The sequence below is a fragment of the Euleptes europaea genome, chromosome 6 (genome assembly GCF_029931775.1).
Source record: "Euleptes europaea isolate rEulEur1 chromosome 6, rEulEur1.hap1, whole genome shotgun sequence".
Classification (NCBI taxonomy): Eukaryota; Metazoa; Chordata; class Lepidosauria; order Squamata; family Sphaerodactylidae; genus Euleptes; species Euleptes europaea.
Genome location: NC_079317.1, coordinates 18,011,321 through 18,025,778, shown reverse-complemented (window position 1 = coordinate 18,025,778; position 14,458 = coordinate 18,011,321). Strand labels below are relative to the sequence as shown.

Below are 14,458 nucleotides of genomic sequence, written 5' to 3'. Positions count from 1 at the left end.
CAGATCTCCCAGATCCTAGTTAGGGATGGTTGCCGGGTGACCAGAAGCCAGTGATTCTCCTGCAGTCTGGCTGCCTCACAGGGTTGGTGGAGGAGGGTGAGCTCCATTTATGCTACCCCGGTGTCTGCAGTTCTCTGGATTGGCAAGGAGGTGGCAGTATCTCTTGGAGGGCCAGATTTTGCCTTCAGCAGCTATTCCTTGGCTTGCATGAATGAGAGAATTGTTTTGTTTTTGTTTACCTCACATGGTTCTCTCAGCAGACTGAGGAAGCAGCTCCTGCTGCTTGCTGAATTCAACACCCACCCTCGCTGAACCCGCAACACTTATGAGCAAATGTTTTCTGGTAATATGTGGAGAAAGCATTTGGAATATGCACCTGCTGTCTTTTTTTTACCCACCAGAGATGGAAGCACAACAGCAATGTTGATGGCTGGCTGCCCCTCCCCCTGTCTGTCTTTGGAAAAGTTATTATTGATTGATTGATTGCCGTCAAGTCGCAGCCAACTTACAGGGTTTCCAGGCAAGAGACATTCAGAGGAGGTTTGCCATTGCCTGCCTCTGTGTAGATACCCTGATATGCCTTGGTGGTCTCCCATCCAAGTACTGACCAGGGTTGGCCCTGTTTAGTTTCCTGGCTCTGATTATACCAGGCTACCTTGGGCTATCTAGATCAGAACAAAGGTTATATAGGGGCTACTTTGTATAAATGCATTTGTAGAAGGCAGTTCTACATTACCATTTGTGGAAAGCAAGTATTGTGCATGTACTGGAAAGCTGCAGTTAACAATGGCTTCCTAGCTTGCAAGCACTTTCAGTGGGAAAAATCCTCAGCACGTATAGCTGCAGTACTTGCTTATTCCAGTCAGTTTTCCTGTGTATCTGATACTTTCTCTACATCATCAGTGTGACCATAAAGATTAGGTAAACTAAACTGCAAACTGAAATAATAAGCACCTGTTATAGATGGCTGCAAGTTACTTTCAGTTTGCTTCTCAGGCTTCCACATGTCAAGGGATCTTTTCTATGTCTCTTTACTTCCATGCTGGAAGTTAGTGGGCTGCTGCTAGGCCTCACCTTTGCTTCTCTGAAACTGAGGTGTGTGACCTAGGACAAGCCAGTGCTCCTTCGTGGTGGTTGTGCATCACTGAGGAAGCTCGGTAGCAGTGGACAACCTGTCTTTCGGGGAGGTTTGCCTGCTGTTGCTGTTCTTCTCACTGAAGAACCCCCTGAGAGGCTCTCAAGAAACTCTGGGATTTCTTTGTCTAGCTGGAGAGGAAAGGCCATAGCTCAGTGGCAGAACATCTGCTTGGCATGCAGACTGTCCCAGGTTCAATCCCCAGCATCTCCAGTTAAAGGCAAGTAGGTGATGTGAAAGACCTCAGCCTGAGACCCTGGAGAGCTGCTGCTAGTCTGAGTAGACAATACTGTCTTTGATGGACCAAGGGTTTGATTCAGTATAAGGCAGCTTCATGTGTGAGAGCCACTGGTCTAGCTTATACATAGAATCTTACATCTGAGGATTTTGCACAATAGTGTCTGACCCATTCTATAAAGATTGCATTCTTTTTCATCATGAATTGAGTTACCCTTGACCGAAGAACAGTACACTCCTATCTGGGATGGTCGTCCTCTTCCACCGAGCACGCAGCTTCGGGAAGGACACACATGGAGCGGTGAGGGAGGTAGGGGACACCCGCTCGGTCAGCCAGATCAGCCAAATCAACCCTGGCGGTCAGTGGGGTGACAGATGTTGCAGCCAGATCTCCCTCACATCCCATGAAATGATTTTTTTAAAAAACGTATGGCGCTTATTTCCATTTGGCATATCAAATTGCTTATTTTCCATCCTGCAGACTTTTTCTGCGTCCGTATTTTGTTACTGTTGCATTTTCATTGCCTGTGACAAAATAGATGAGATATTTGAACTGATTACCAGGCATACAGGTAAGTTTGCTTGGTGGCAGCAAGTGGAGGGAAATGCTGAGAGAGAGACTGGGTTTTTGCCTTATTTGTGTGAAGTAGATTCTAATGCTAGAGGCGACAACTTTCTCCTAAACGTTATTTGAACTATACATTTTCTGAAGGATATTATGTTAGCAATTACTCTATCACGCTGCACACATTTCTTAACATTGTTAACACTGGAGGCTTTTTCCATTATCCACACACTAAAAATTTGTGAAAGGGCGTGTCTGTGTCCAGGAATCATACAGCAAAGATAACCTGGGCCACTTGCCAAGTTCTGCTGGCTTTTAGACTGTTACAGGCCAGCCGCCTTAACGCTATATGCAATGTAATTTTAACTGTCCCAAACAAAAGCTAGTTCTATTGTCCCTAAAATAAACTGCAAGTCTAGATATTGAAGTTCATGAACCACAAACACAGTATTTTGGGGTCCTAGAAGAACTTCCCTGTGTCTCACAATTTTTAGTTAAACAAGATGAAACAGTCCTGGAATGAACTTTAAATAAACCACCTGCTATATTGAGCTTTGAAACTTTCTTGAAGTTAAATGTAGTTGTTACTGGCATTTCAGATTTAGATAAGCTGCCCATTAAGTCTTACTGACACCCTGCTCAAAATGGCACACTGCAGTATGAGGCATCCCAGTTATTAGTGCAGAGTCATTGGCATAAATAAATTGTTCTTAGAAATGGTATGCTTAAAGGAGAGGTTTGAGTTCAGCTTGGCTTATAACTCAGAGTTATTTCCATGTTCCCTAGGATTTAAAGCTTAACAGAACACTGTAGGATTGTTGTGAATAGATGTGTTCAAGTGGGTAGTAGCCTTTTTGCGTGTGTACAATTTTGTATAAACCTTCCGTTTTTGCTACTAGAGTTATATTGAGTTACATTGCTGCTAGTTTCCACAAAGACTTTTTAATATACATTGTGTCTGGGGCTTTGTAGGAGGTCCAACTAGTCACTCTTTCCTGGGAAGGAAGATAGATATATACGCCTGCAGAGACCAGAATGTAGCATTATCTAGCACACTTTCCCTTTCTGTTTCCCCCTTCTGGGTGTGCCTCTCCAGTGGAAGCTTCACTGTGCTGCATTGCAGTGGTTTCATTACTGCAGTTGTCTGCCAAAGCAGTGACGACATCCTCCGAATCACCACTCACCCTAAACGATGCGCTTCCACTCTGTCTAATCCTTTGTTTTTTTGATGTAATTGCTAAAGGCACTCAAGGCAAATGAAGTTGCTTTCAGGGCTTATTTTTGTTGTGTGCCTTTCAGCATTAACAATAGATTCTGCAGGTCTTCCTTGGCTGGCGTCCATGTTTAAGAATCTCCAGTAGGAACTGATCTTTGTTCATCATCCATGCCTAGGATACTGAATGTGGAATCACATCCAGAGAAAGGAAGATATTTCATTGTGTGCAACAGTAAATGTGTGTCCCTATACATTCCCTGAGCCCCAGCTTTTAAGATCATGCTGTCTGGAGAATATATGATGAGTAATGCGGAGGCAGGCAATGGCAAACCATCTCCGCAGGTCTCTTGCCTTGAAAACCCTACGGGGTCGTCATAAGTCAGCTGTTACTTGATGGGGAAAAATACATGCTGCAATTTATTTTATATAAAATATCTATTCTCAGCTTTTCTATCTTGTAGAACTCAAGGCAAATTACAGTATAAAGCAACAATTATTAAAAACAAACAAACCATAAAGTACCATAATTGAAATTCCACACATACTTACCTTGGAGTGATTTTTCTTGGCTGCCCCGTAGTGAAAAGTGATATGTTTTTATTTTGACACGTTTGCTGGGGAGGGAGAGAACTCAAACAAGAATAGTGTTAACACCATTTCTTGACATTGTTTAAACATTTATTTTTAAAAAAACAACTGTTGCCCTTTTAAAAACAGTGGGCTGAATCCAAGCTTCTCCATCTCTTTTGGAGCAGAAGGGTGGTTGTGCTTGCACAGGAAAGGAAGTGATTTTTCTTGGCTGCCCATTCCAACTGCAAACTCCATCATCGCAATCCTCAGGATTGGCTTTATGGGGGGGTGCGGGTGCAGGGGACTGCAACAGGGTGGGGTTTCTTCTCCATAACTCCTTCTGTAGCTCAGATCCAAGCCAACGTCAAATAGAACTCTTCAGGAGAATAGTCAAGTATGTCCCTTTGAGTAATGGAAAGGTCTTCCTGTTGATATGAATATTGTGTCAGCAGTAGATGGGGCCAAATTCTTCAAACTGATGCTAGCAAGATTTCTTCCTTTTTTTTACAGAGGACGTTGGTGATGAAGGAGAGGAAGAAAAGGAATTTATTTCCTATGGCATAAGCACAGACATTCATTATGGGATGAAATCAAACAGGTGAGTCAAGTCTTACAGTGCCTGAAGATCTGATCCTGTAGGCTATACAGCTAGAACTCTTGCCTTTTTTTGCTGCTCTCACCAACAGGTTTTTAGAAAAAGTAATGCTTTATTATAATGCTCAGTTTATGATCATTTTACAAATGGCTGCTTTTTCACTGATATTGTTAGGACAGAGGATACAGATCAAGTTGTATTTGCAGGTATAGGAGAATAATGTGCTCTTAAATAATCCTTCACAGAAACCTTGTACTACATACTGATACACACAGAAGTGTCACTTTGGATATTACTTAAATAATCCTTAGCATTAGTAAATTTTTGGTGTTACTATGCAAAGCAGTTCAATCACTGTGTTCTTCTCAACAGCTCCGTAAAATGAGCCAGTACTACCATTCCAAATTGCGAGTGGGGGACTGGGTCCGAGATAGGCAAACCATTCTAAGGGCACCTGATGAGACTGTAACTGATGTGAGGCTTGAACCAGGTGTCTCTGGGATCACAGCACCAGCCTCTCTGCACCAGCTCCTTTAATTGTTTTTTTATTTAGAACAGCCAAAGAATTTTAGGTTATTTTTTTATTTTTCTAAAAATATCTGATTTATTAAAACATTGAAATAACTGAAACTTTAATACACTCGTAGAGTCTTGCTTTCAAGCTGCACAGTTAACTAGTGCTAACCTATATGTCTTCTCCTGTCTTCTCGTATTAAATGGTTCAGCAGCTTATTACTAATGTTTCTTTGATTGTTCTCCAGTTTGGCATTCATTAAACGAACACCGGTGATTGATGCAGACAAGCCTGTCTCCTCGCAGCTCAGAGTTCTCTCCCTCAGCGAAGACTCTCCTTATGAAACCTTGCATTCCTTCATTAGCAATGCCGTTGCTCCCTTTTTCAAGTCGTACATCAGAGAGTCTGGCAAAGCAGACAGGTACTTAATTGCTTTGATTTATGCTAATTCTGGCTCTCACGCACCTGCAGGAATAAAGGGCGGGTGAGAGGGACTCTGCTTGGGAAACATATTGTCAGGATCCTAAGCTCAGGATCCTAAGAGCTCTGTGTTCAAGTTTTAAAAAATTAATATGTGGATCAGGGCTGTGTCCAGGTACTGTCTGGTTGCAGCTTTCATTCTGTATCTGAAGCTATTCCTAAAGGTCCCCAGAGTTTGGGGGGAGTAGCTTGATTGATAGTGTGATATACTGGAGCTGAAAGGAGAGACCTTTAAAATCTCACACAGTAGAAGTCCCTTGGGATGCTGTTTTACTTCACATGGTAACACCTGGGAAGGAGGGAGGTCAAACTGTAGGCACCGTTTTGTAAGCAGCGCTGTTTTTTAGTTGAATTTTTATTTGTCACTTCCTCAGGGATGGAGATAAAATGGCTCCTTCAGTTGAGAAGAAAATTGCAGAACTTGAAATGGGACTCCTGCATCTGCAGCAGAACATCGAAATACCAGAGATCAGTTTGCCGATTCATCCAATTATTACCAATGTTGCCAAGCAGTGCTATGAGCGTGGAGAAAAGCCAAAGGTCACTGATTTCGGTGATAAAGTCGAGGACCCGACTTTTCTCAACCAACTGCAGTCTGGCGTTAACCGCTGGATTAGAGAAATCCAAAAGGTATGACTGTAAAGATAATTTAACATTAATTTTAATGTTACCTTCAGATAATAGATGTTCCCTTTTTTGTTGTTGCTGTTTCACTGTTCGGTTGCTTACAAGTAACTTAGGCCTCATTGGTTTGACAGTGCTTGTTGCACAGTAGAAACATTGATAAGCGCCTTCATTCTTATGTTCAAGGTGACCAAGCTGGATCGGGACCCTGCGTCTGGCACTGCTCTGCAAGAAATCAGCTTCTGGCTGAACTTGGAACGTGCCCTCTATCGAATTCAGGAGAAGCGTGAAAGCCCTGAAGTCCTCTTAACATTGGATATCCTGAAACATGGCAAGCGCTTTCACGCCACTGTTAGTTTTGATACAGACACAGGTAAGTTCTTATAGAGCTGTTCAGAAATATGATTGGCAGAGCTTTAACACTTGGTAGTGTTGGAATGAATGGACAGTTTGTTTATCGAAAACTCAGAAGTAATTTACAATGGAGATGTGGATCTGGTTTGTTCCCTTAAAAAGGTAAAGGTAGTGTGCAAGCACCAGGTCATTCCTGACCCATGGGGTGACGTCACATCCCGACGTTTACTAGGCAGACTATGTTTACAGGGTGGTTTGCCAGTGCTTTCCCCAGTCGTCTACACTTTACCCCCAGCAGCAAGCTTGGGTACTCATTTTACCAACCTCGGAAGGATGGAAGGCTGAGTCAACCTTGAGCCGGCTGCCTGAAACCGACTTCTGTTGGGATCGAACTCAGGTCATAAGCAGAGCTTTTGACTGCAGTACTGCAGCTTACCACTCTTATTTGTTCCCTTATCTAGGTCTAAAACAGGCTTTGGAGACTGTGAATGACTACAATCCATTGATGAAAGACTTCCCCCTGAATGACCTGTTATCTGCGACTGAGCTGGACAAAATAAGGCAGGCGTTGGTGGCGATATTCACTCATCTGAGAAAAATTAGAAATACCAAGTACCCTATTCAAAGGGCCCTGCGCCTAGTGGAGGCCATCTCAAGAGACCTAAGCTCCCAGCTTCTCAAAGTACTGGGGACACGAAAGCTTATGCATGTTGCCTATGAAGAATTTGAGAAGGTGAGTCTTTGTCAGATGTATACAGGGTGAATGAGTGTGAACACTGAGCAAAACCTTTGGGAGGAATACCTCCATCCTGTAAGCTGCATCAGAGTCCTCCCAGTTCCTGGAAGCCTTAAACTAGAAGAACCCACACCTGGTCATAAAGGATGGAGCTATATGATAATATTACCTAGCTATCATTTAAAAAGGCAAAGTTTGGGAGGAGTGTCCCTTAACATTGACCTGTAGTAGGTACCCACAATGCACTGAGACTGATAGGCCAGGTTATTCAGTTTGATTTCTTTTTGTCATCCCGCTTTACCTTTCATCCCCACTCCCCAGGTCATGGTTGCGTGTTTTGAAGTCTTCCAGACTTGGGATGATGAATATGAGAAACTGCAAGTCTTGCTGAGAGACATTGTGAAGAGGAAGCGAGAAGAGAACCTAAAGATGGTGTGGCGTATCAACCCTGCCCACAGAAAACTGCAGGCTCGTCTTGACCAAATGAGGAAATTCAGGCGTCAGCATGAGCAGCTGAGAGCTGTTATTGTGAGAGTCTTAAGACCACAGGTAACAGCCTTGGCTCCTCTTTGCCCTCATTAATAATGGCTGGCACCTTTGTTTTAATGGGGGTATGGAATTCTGCTGTGTTTGTAACTGGTCTGTCAAAGCTATGAATAACCCATTCTTCCCTTGCCACAAAATTTTTTTGACCATAAATGCTTTGGGTTTTGGCTTCTAGGAGTGTGCACCAAGGAAAAAATCATTATACTTTTGTATTTGGTGTTCAGGGAGGATGTCCATAGAATGTTGCCGGTTCAGGATTCAAATCCATGTTTTTTTTTTCCGGGTTATGGCACTTCTGGACCATTATTTCAGTGGGAAATCTATTGGAGTGTTTGGGGCAGCTGTTTAGAAAGATAATGGCCCCAAATGTGCATGGAACATAGTCATAGAATAAGGTCATATTCTATGACCTTAGGCAGTTCATGAGAGGGAGGGCATCTTGGCCATCTTCTGGGCATGGAGTAGGGGGTCACTGGGTGTGTGTGTGGGGGAGATAGTTGTGAATTTCCTGCATTGTGCAGGGGCTTGGACTAGATGACCCTAGTGGTCTCTTCCAACGTTATGATCCCCCTCTATTCTAAAGACCCCCCCCCCCAAATTTCAGATGGATTGGACCAAAGGGTTCGATTTTTACAGACCCCTGAAATAGGCTCGCTTGGAGCAGGCGCAGTTCTCTCCACTGATTCCTTTTGGGGGGGGGGGAATGGCGCCAGCCACTGGCATTCTTTTAAAAAACCATCTGCATTCATTTCATTTTCTCACTCTTACAATGACCAACTGACAATAAACAATTTTTACTTTTACTGAAAACTGCGTTTTCCATCCTTCCTTGTGTCTGTTCTTTGTTTCCTTTCACCCAGTGAAGAAAGAAGGACTTTTTTGGGGGGAGGGGGGTTAGCTGGAGTGGCTTTGTCAAACAAATGACACCAAAACTGCAGGGGAGCTAGTGTTGCCTGTCAACTAAACGCTTAGGTCTCAAGTGAGTTGGTTCCAGCTCTCAGTGGCTTGTCTCCAGAGGTGATTGGCTGGGAGTATTATGTACTCCCTTGCAAAGATCTGATTGGAAGGGAGGAATGTCATTGCCCAGAAAATTGGTAGAATCAGAGAAAAACATAAGCACATGCTGCATTGCTGGATAAGCACCCAAACTTAGGGGGAGGGACGATTTGCTCAGGGGAGGGGATAATTCCCAAGAATCCATGTTTGTATTCCCATTCCAGGAAATCCATGTAATAACCCTAACCAATAATTTCCATGTGCATTTTTGCCTTGGGGATTTTGTACTGCACAGTACTGCTCACCTCTAATGGCTACATGAAATGCAGAAAAATAGTTCTAAATTCACCAATGAAAGCATTTCTTAAATGGTGAAAGCTCCCCCTACTGGTTGCAGGATAAATGGTATTACAAAAACCTTTATCAATGAAACTTGGGAAATTGAAACTAAACTCCTGCAGTAATGGAGATTATTTTTAACACATTCACTAGCCATTTTTCGACCTTATGGAATTCAGGGTGTCTTACAATGTAAATAGAACATAAAACATTAAAAATACAAAAAACACATAAAAGGCCGGCCATGGATTTAATCACAATTTAAAACTGCCAATAGGCAGAAAAACTAAACTAATTGAATGCTGTCCTGAATAAAAGTCTTCGGCTGCCTCCTAAAGATAGAGAGTAAGGGGGCCAGGTGCACCTGCCTGAGGAGATTATTCTATAATCGTGGGGCTACTACTGAAAAGGTCCTCCCTCTTGTACCCACCAGACAAGCTTCTTTGGTTGATGGAACAGTCAAGAGCATCTCCTTGTGCTTCAGGTTCAGGAACGTATGGGAGAAGATCGTCCTTCAGATACCCCAGTCCCAAGCCATATTAGAGGGCCATCATGCCTGGTAGTGATCTAAGTAGCTGTATGATCATAGATGAGTATTACTAATATTACTTATTATCTTATCTGTATTGTGTTATGTTTACAAAGGTGACTGCAGTAGCCCAGCAAAACCAGGGAGAGGTCCCTGAACCCCAAGACATGAAAGTAGCAGAGGTTCTGTTTGATGCTGCTGATGCCAACGCAATCGAAGAAGTAAACCTTGCTTATGAGAACGTCAAAGAGGTAGATGGCTTGGATGTTTCCAAAGAAGGCACAGAGGCCTGGGAGGCTGCGATGAAGCGATACGACGAACGAATCGACAGAGTCGAAACCCGCATTACTGCTCGCCTGAGGGACCAGCTCGGCACAGCAAAGAATGCCAACGAAATGTTCAGGATCTTCTCCAGGTTCAATGCCCTCTTTGTCAGGCCCCATATCAGAGGCGCTATTCGTGAGTACCAAACACAGCTGATCCAGAGGGTGAAAGACGACATCGAGTCACTTCATGACAAGTTTAAAGTGCAGTACCCACAGAGTCAGGCTTGCAAAATGAGCCACGTTCGGGACTTGCCCCCGGTGTCTGGGTCTATAATTTGGGCCAAACAGATTGACAGGCAACTTACGGCTTACATGAAGCGTGTGGAAGATGTCCTTGGGAAGGGCTGGGAGAACCACGTGGAAGGCCAGAAACTGAAACAAGATGGAGACAGTTTCCGTATGAAGCTGAACACCCAAGAAATATTCGACGATTGGGCCAGGAAGGTGCAGCAGCGTAACCTTGGTGTTTCCGGCCGCATTTTCACCATTGAAAGCACGCGTGTCAGAGGCCGAACAGGAAACGTTCTCAAACTAAAGGTCAACTTCCTCCCGGAAATAATTACCCTCTCGAAAGAAGTCCGCAACCTTAAGTGGCTCGGGTTCCGTGTTCCTCTTGCAATAGTCAATAAAGCTCACCAAGCAAATCAGCTCTACCCTTTCGCTATTTCTCTGATTGAAAGTGTCCGTACGTATGAACGCACCTGCGAGAAGGTGGAGGAGCGTAACACCATTTCCCTCTTGGTTGCTGGTCTGAAGAAGGAAGTGCAGGCTTTGATTGGAGAAGGGATTGCTCTGGTGTGGGAATCTTACAAACTTGACCCGTATGTGCAGCGACTGGCAGAGACAGTCTTCAACTTCCAAGAAAAGGTTAGTTTGTTTTGATGGGCTTCCTGTTTGTAGGCGTGCTCTTTTTGGATGATGACTGAGTGGGTAATACCTCAATATAGTCTTAAATCCGCACGGAGTTTGTGAGAGTGGAATTTGGCTTTCTTGCTGCAGGCCCCGGAGCCCTCCAAAAAGCTGCTACTGAAGGTTGGAAGACCCTCTGAACTTTGTGGGGAAAGGGGATCTTTCTAAAAACCTCTTCCCTCCTGCAAATTTCTCTTTAGACTTGCTTTTGCAAGAACAGATCTAAGAGAGGACTTGGCGAACTGGCTGGAAGGCTGTTCAAGGTGGTGGCAGTCCTCCTGGTTTTGGGTGTTGTAGTTATCTAATAAAACAGTGGATTTGGATTAAGTCTTTCATTAAAGAAAATGAAAAGCAATGGCATACTTGGTTTTCCTAATTGTAAGTGTTGTGATGGTTTCCACCAAAAATACTGTAAGATGAGCTAGTTTAACTGACACCTTACAAAGCAATGTTTGTATTTGCATAACTCTAACGGGCAGTATTCCCGAGAGAGTTTGTAACACTGCTAAAAAGTATGTCTTTGGCTACCCAAATACCAAATTGTTTATTAGGGTTCAAAAACTTTTTGGGGCTCAAAACTAGAAGCTTTGCTAATGTGAGCAGGTGGCTTGGTGGAAAAGGACCATTTTCTATGCCGAAGTTGCACTTTTTGAAGGCTGCTTTTATTTCCGTCTCTTAGGTGGATGATTTACTTATCATTGAAGAGAAAATAGACCTGGAAGTAAGATCCTTGGAAACCTGCATGTACGATCACAAAACCTTCTCAGAAATCTTGAACAGAGTTCAAAAGGCTGTGGATGACTTGAATCTTCATTCATACTCCAACTTGCCCATCTGGGTTAATAAGCTAGACATGGAGGTAAGCTTATCAGGAGGTTGCAAGGAGAGGGTAGAGAATGTTAAATTTATAAGATGCTGGAACTGACCGAGATGGCGAAGCTTACAGCTTTGATAAATCAGAATGATAATGAACAATTTTGGGGGGAACGGGAGGCCTGGAGAATGTACTGTGAAATTTTTTTTTTAACGGGACCATTTAAAGGATGCTCATTGATTTAATCCCTTATTCATACTTTGTATTTATTTTTATATTAGGTATTGATTTTATAATGTTGGATACGACAAGAACAGATTAATTAAAATAATATTGGGATTAGTTCCGTTAGCAAAAGATTATACATTTTTAATTTTAGACGGAAGAGGGAGAGGGGGAAGTAATTTGATAAATTAGAAATACTATTTGTTTTTCTCTTTATTATTATTATATTGTTTTTATGGATATATTAAATGAAAAAAAATAAAAAATTTTTTTAAAAAGAATGTTAAATTTATCGAGGAGCAGAAATAATGGTAGCCATTTATTCTATACTTTCAAGAAATCTAAGGTTTCTGAAATGACTGTTATTTAACATTGAAGCACTCAGCTGAACATGTCTGTGTTGGAAATTTACATAGAAGTTTAATTGTAATGAGAACTGCTTTTCATCAGCTGTTCAGTTCAGTGGGCTGTGAATACTGCCTAGAAAATAGGTGTGTGGATGATAGACAGAGAAAAAGGGTTAAGGAGGATGTGACAAACTAGCATAGAAATTACCCCATAATCTGCAAAGTGAACTCTTCTTCATTTTAAATTTTTATTTATATAAGTTATGTTCTTTTTACAGTTAAGGAAGATGTTAAAACTTAGCAGACTAAGCCAGAAATGGATGTGGGAGTGTGAACCTTGAAGAGTCGTATAGTGTGTAAAATTTACAGGGTTTCTCTTTTTTTGAATAAATTGTTCCACTCCTCAGGATTAGGCCTGGCAATTTGCCAATGTAATTTAGGGTGTGATTTTGTTAGGTTTGTCTAGGCAGCCTGTATTAACCCAAAAACTACATCTCAGGCAGGACTTAACTCTTGCTAATAAATGTGTTTCCCAGATTGAGAGAATCCTGGGAGTGCGCTTGCAAGCTGGGCTGAGGGCCTGGACACAAGTGCTGCTCGGGCAAGCTGATGACAAGGCCGAAGTCGACATGGACACGGATGCCCCACAAGTCAGCCATAAGCCTGGGGGAGAACCGAAGATCAAAGTACGTGGTGCCTTATCTCTGAGCCGGATCTGTGTCATTTTGCATGCTGGAGGTGGCTTGTGCGGAATTCCAAATTTAACTGGAAAGTTTGGCCTCGATTATTTTAACACAGTTGCTTCGCGGTTTGCTGGGGCTAAAAAGTTAAAAGTTGCTATAACATGTAGTCTTATAATTGCTTCCTTTCCAGTTACAAATATGACAGTAAAATTTAGGGCAGCGTTATTTCATTAATGGCAAATGGTTCTGTAATGCATTTTCTATTAATACTTTGTAGAGTAAAACTGAACACTTTGCCTTTACATTCCTGCAGAATGTTGTGCATGAGTTGCGGATAACCAATCAGGTGATCTACCTGAATCCCCCAATTGAAGACTGCAGATACAAACTCTTCCAAGAATTGTTTGCTTGGAAGATGGTGATACTGTCCCTGCCTAGAATCCAAAGTCAGAGGTATCAGGTAAGAATGATTTAAAAACATACATTTGAAGCTAAAAGGGATTGAGTAGACCTCACATAAATCTTCAAGGAATTTACCAGGAGCTGTTTTGTAAATGCATGCCTGTGCTCAATTCTGAATTTTCTTAGGTTGGTGTGCACTATGAGCTGTCAGAAGAGGAAAAATTCTACCGGAATGCATTGACACGGATGCCAGATGGCCCTTCGGCCCTTGAAGAGTCTTACTCTGCAGTCATGGGGATTGTAACAGAGGTTGAGCAGTACGTTAAGGTAGGATAGGAGTTCTTTTATCATTCTGCAGTGATTATGTTACATTTTCAAGGTATTGGATTGCCTTAAGCCTTTGGAAGAAAAGTAAATGTTAAAGAACACCACTTCAAATTTTGTCAGTTCCTATATAGGAGTACTAGATTCCTTTTAAGTTTCTAAATTCCAAATTGTTCATTTTCATAACATATTCTTCACTCTTCACATTTATATTCTTCACTTGAGCTATTATGCTCAAGGTGGCTACCAGTAATCAAATATAAAAATAATAAATATATAAGGTGGCTACCAGTAATCAAATATAAAAATAATAAATATATAAGCAGAAATGTTAAAACACTAGTCAAAAGTTGTTTCATTAAGGAATTATTTTGTGTGCTTGATCGTTAGGTCTGGCTTCAATACCAATGTCTGTGGGACATGCAAGCTGAGAATATCTACAACCGCCTTGGGGAAGATTTGAACAAGTGGCAAGCTCTCTTAGTTCAGATAAGAAAAGCAAGGGGAACCTTTGACAATGCAGAAACCAGGAAGGAATTTGGACCTGTGATCATAGACTATGGAAAGGTAAACATACGAATATTCCCCTTTGCTTACATCTGGGTTAACTTATAAAGCAACTAGTATTATGTAGCAGTCTCAGACGATCAGGTCAAAGGAGATAACTTTCAGAAGGGAGGAGAGGGTGGTACCAGTTTTTATAACAAATGCATTTTCTTGATGCTGAGGTTTGATAATAATAGAGTAAAATGCTGTTGTCTGTCTGAATGACGTAGGTGCAATCCAAGGTGAATTTGAAGTACGACTCCTGGCATAAGGAAGTGCTCAGCAAATTTGGTCAGATGCTGGGCCAAAACATGACAGAGTTCCATTCTCAAATTTCCAAGGTGAGGAGGCGGCCGCGGGGGGTGTTAAGAATTTATTTTAGTTAATTGTCTTAAGCCAAGAAAATGGCTTGAGGCTTCCTAACTATAGCTGATGTACAATACGAG

General features: G+C 42.2%; 1 protein-coding gene across 1 annotated transcript in view; it reads left to right on the top strand.

Moving 5' to 3' along the window:
* Positions 1–14,458, top strand: part of DYNC1H1 (dynein cytoplasmic 1 heavy chain 1) — a 74,689-nt gene that overhangs the window by 3,386 nt on the left and 56,845 nt on the right. Inside the window, exons 2-14 of the mRNA XM_056852067.1 lie at positions 4,234–4,321; positions 5,080–5,253; positions 5,687–5,942; positions 6,123–6,309; positions 6,752–7,023; positions 7,348–7,575; positions 9,553–10,629; positions 11,351–11,530; positions 12,594–12,743; positions 13,054–13,200; positions 13,329–13,469; positions 13,857–14,033; positions 14,243–14,353. Coding sequence (XP_056708045.1) covers positions 4,234–4,321; positions 5,080–5,253; positions 5,687–5,942; positions 6,123–6,309; positions 6,752–7,023; positions 7,348–7,575; positions 9,553–10,629; positions 11,351–11,530; positions 12,594–12,743; positions 13,054–13,200; positions 13,329–13,469; positions 13,857–14,033; positions 14,243–14,353 — 3,188 coding nt within the window. The remainder of the gene's footprint in view (positions 1–4,233; positions 4,322–5,079; positions 5,254–5,686; positions 5,943–6,122; positions 6,310–6,751; positions 7,024–7,347; positions 7,576–9,552; positions 10,630–11,350; positions 11,531–12,593; positions 12,744–13,053; positions 13,201–13,328; positions 13,470–13,856; positions 14,034–14,242; positions 14,354–14,458) is intronic.